Source organism: Apium graveolens, chromosome 10 (assembly GCF_009905375.1).
Source record: "Apium graveolens cultivar Ventura chromosome 10, ASM990537v1, whole genome shotgun sequence".
Lineage (NCBI taxonomy): Eukaryota > Viridiplantae > Streptophyta > Magnoliopsida > Apiales > Apiaceae > Apium > Apium graveolens.
Window position 1 is genome coordinate 241,804,941 of NC_133656.1, and position 3,719 is coordinate 241,808,659.

General features: G+C 35.0%; 1 protein-coding gene across 1 annotated transcript; it reads right to left on the reverse strand.

Moving 5' to 3' along the window:
• Positions 1 to 2,528: 2,528 nt before the first annotated feature.
• On the reverse strand, positions 2,529 to 3,134 carry LOC141692220 (uncharacterized). Its single transcript, XM_074496951.1, has one exon. It carries the CDS (start codon positions 3,132 to 3,134, stop codon positions 2,529 to 2,531), a length of 606 nt encoding a protein of 201 aa, XP_074353052.1.
• Positions 3,135 to 3,719: the final 585 nt, after the last annotated feature.

Here is a 3,719-nt window from a genome sequence, read left to right on the forward strand (position 1 = left end):
TTCATAAAAAATAATAAAAAAATATTAAATCTACAAAATACGTTACACCAACATAACACATGTTGACACATATTGACACACATTGTCAAACACAATAAATCACAAAGTTCCAAAAAATTTCTTCTCTACAACCCACGAGATCACACCAAAAAACAAATTTCTATCTACCACCATCGAAATTAAAAAAAAACTCCAAAAAATAAAATAAGTACAAATTATATTACAACCTCGGACCCCCTCATCTGATAAGAGACACACTTGCAATTCTCGACACCTTCTATAGTTCTACTCCTCATTCTTCCGACAACTACTACATCCTCGCAATTTCCAAGGTAACATTCTTTTTACCCCCAATCTCAGTTTTACTGTCTGTAAATATTTGTTTTTAACTTTATTTTTTATGTAAGTCATTTCATTTCTAGTGTTCGTTTTATAGTTCATGTGATTTTACGTAGTTTTTGAATTTTAATTACATGATGTTAATTAGGGTTTTGAATTTGTGATTATTTAGATTATTTTACTGTAGTTATACATTTTTAACTCCATGTTGATATGATTTTTTTTAATTGTAGCATTCGTTTTATAGTTGGTGCAATTTTAAGTGATTTTTTTTTAATTTTGATTGAATGGTTTGAATTTGTGAGTATTTGTTGTGTGTTGTTGTTTCAACTCCATGTTAATGTAATTCCTGTTGAATTAGGCGTTAATTTTTGTGTAATTTACGTGATTATTGGTTCTTGATTGTTTTTAAGTAAATGATGTGGATTGAGGTTTTGAATTTGTGATTGTTTGTAGTGTGTAATTATTTTTAACTCCATGTTAATGTAATTCATATCAATTTAAGCTTTGGTTTCCTATAATTTAGGTAGTTATTGATTTTTAACCATTTTTAAGTGAATGATGTGGATTAAGGTTTTGAATTTGTGATTGTTTATGGTATGTAATTAGTTTAACTCCATGTTGATGTCATTGATTTCGATTCAAGCCTTTGTTGCATGTAATTTATGTAATTGTTGATTTTTAAGCATTTTTAAGTGAATGATGTAAATTAAGGTTTTGAATTTGTGATTGTTTACGGTATGTAATTATTTTAACTCCACGTTGATGTCATTCTTTTTTATTCAAGCCTTTGTTGCATGTAATTATTTATGTGATTGTTGATTTGTAAGCCATTTTTGGTTAAATAATGTAAATTTGGGTTTGAATTTGTGATATAATTGGTTTATGATTACAGATATGGAGCCAACGGAAGATTGGGGAAACAAATCATGGACGGTGGATTGTGTGTGTGGAGTGAATTTTGATGATGAAAAGGAAATGGTGAATTGTGATGAGTGTAAAGTGTGGGTGCACACGAGGTGTTCGAGGTACGTAAAGAGCGAGTAAGTATTTAAGTGTGAGAAATGTAAGAGGAAGAGTAAGAGGGGTGAGAATATTGAAGATGAGGTTGCTGATAGTTTGCTTGGAATGGCGAATAAGAGTGGGGAGAATGTGGGGTCTAGCAGGACGACTTGGACAGGGAAAGTTCCGAGGGAGGAGAGGGCACATGTGCAAGGAGTGGTTGGTGGGGAAAGCGCGGGAACGGGGATTTTTGGGTCGGCGTTGTGGAGGGCGAGCGGGTATGTACATAAGAAGTTTGGTTTTCAGTATAAGGAGTTTGATTGGAATGACGGGAATGAGACTGGTGGTAATGAGGGTGGTGGAAATGAGATTGGTAGTGAGGGTAGTAATTGGGGAGCGTTGTCTTTGTTGAATAATTATAAAGCGGGGGGTGTTGGTGGTAGTGTAAGTTTTGGTGCGGGGAAGAGAACAAGAGATGAAGAAAGTAATAAAAGAAAGGGGAGGAAAGCGAGGAAGTTAATGACTGGAGTAGCCAGCAGAATCTTTTGAAAAAGGATAGGAGTTCGATGAAATCTATTATGAATTACTCTGGCAAGCATAAGAAAGAGGATTCACGAACTTCTGAGGATGTAAGTGCTTAACAAATAAACTAAACTTCTGTCATCGTATAATTTGTGTGGGTGAAATATATAATAGAAAGCGTGGTTGAAACTTGAAATATATAATAGAAATCATGATATCTTTAGAGAACTTCTGAATTGCAGAGGGGAGCAGTTCTACAACTAGTGAAAGTCTCATAATCTACAAGATGAAAACCAATCAACTTTACGAACTAAGAAAAAAATAAATCATTTACACTAAAGTTGATTGGTTTTCATCTTGTAGATTATGAGACTTTCACTAGCTGTAGGACTGCTCCCCTCTGCAATTCTGAAGATCCCTAAAGATATCACGCTTTCTATTATATATTTCAAGTTCCAGCCACGCTTTCTATTATATATTTCACCCACACAAATTATACGATGAAGAGAAGTTTAGTTTATTTTTCAAGCACTTACATCCTCAGAAGTTTGTGAATCCTCTTTCTTACGCTTGCTAGAGTAATTCATAATAGATTTCATCGAACTCCTATCCTTTTTCAAGCGATTCTGCTGGCTGCTCCAGTCATTAACTTCCTCACCTTCCTCTCATTTCTTTTTATTGCTTTCTTCATCTCTTGTTATCTTCCCCGCACCAAAACTTACACTACCACCAGCACCCCACGTTTTATAATTATTCAACAAACACAAAACTGCCCCATTACTACCCTCACTACCAAGCTCATTTCCACCACCCTCATTACCACTAGTCTCATTCCCGTCATTCCAATCAAACTCCTTATACGGAAAACCAAACTTCTTATGTACATACCCGCTCGCCCTCCACAACGCCGACCCAAAAATCCCCGTTCCCGCGCTTTCCCCACCAACCACTCCTTGCACATGCGCCCTCTCCTCCCTCGGAACCCTCCCTGTCCAAGTCGTCCTGCTAGACCCGACATTCTCCCCACTCTTATTCGCCATTCCAAGCAAACTATCAGCAATCTCATCCTCAATATTCTCACCCCTCTTACTCTTCCTCCTACATTTCTCACACGTAAACACTTTCTCGCTCTTTACGTACCTCGAACACCTTGTGTGCACCCACACTCCACACTCATCACAATTCACCATTTTCTTTCCATCGTCGAAATTCACTCCACAAACACAATCCACCGTCCATGATTTGTTTCCCCAATCTTCCGTTGGCTCCATATCTGTAATCATAAACCAATTATATCACAAATTCAAACCCAAATTTACATCATTTAATCAAAAATGGCTTAAAAACCAACAATCACATAAATAATTTCATGTAAACAAAGGCTTGAATAAAAAAAATGACATCAACGTGGAGTTAAAATAATTACATACAGTAAACAATCACAAATTCAAAACCTTAATTTACATCATTCACTTAAAAATGCTTAAAAATCAATAATTACATAAATTACATTCAACAAAGGCTTGAATCGAAATCAATGACATCAACATGGAGTTAAACTAATTACATACCATAAACAATCACAAACTCAAAACCGTAATCCACATCATTCACTTAAAAATGGTTAAAAATCAATAACTACCTAAATTATACGAAACCAAAGCTTAAATTGATATGAATTACATTAACATGGAGTTAAATTAATTACACACTACAAACAATCACAAATTCAAAACCTCAATCCACATCATTTACTTAAAAACAATCAAGAACCAATAATCACGTAATTACACAAAAATTAACGCCTAATTCAACAGGAATTACATTAACATGGAGTTGAAACAACAACACACAAC

Coding starts and splice junctions, on each gene's coding strand:
- LOC141692220 (XM_074496951.1), bottom strand. CDS start 3,134: ATGGAGCCAACGGAAGATTGGGGAAACAAATCATGGACGGTGGATTGT.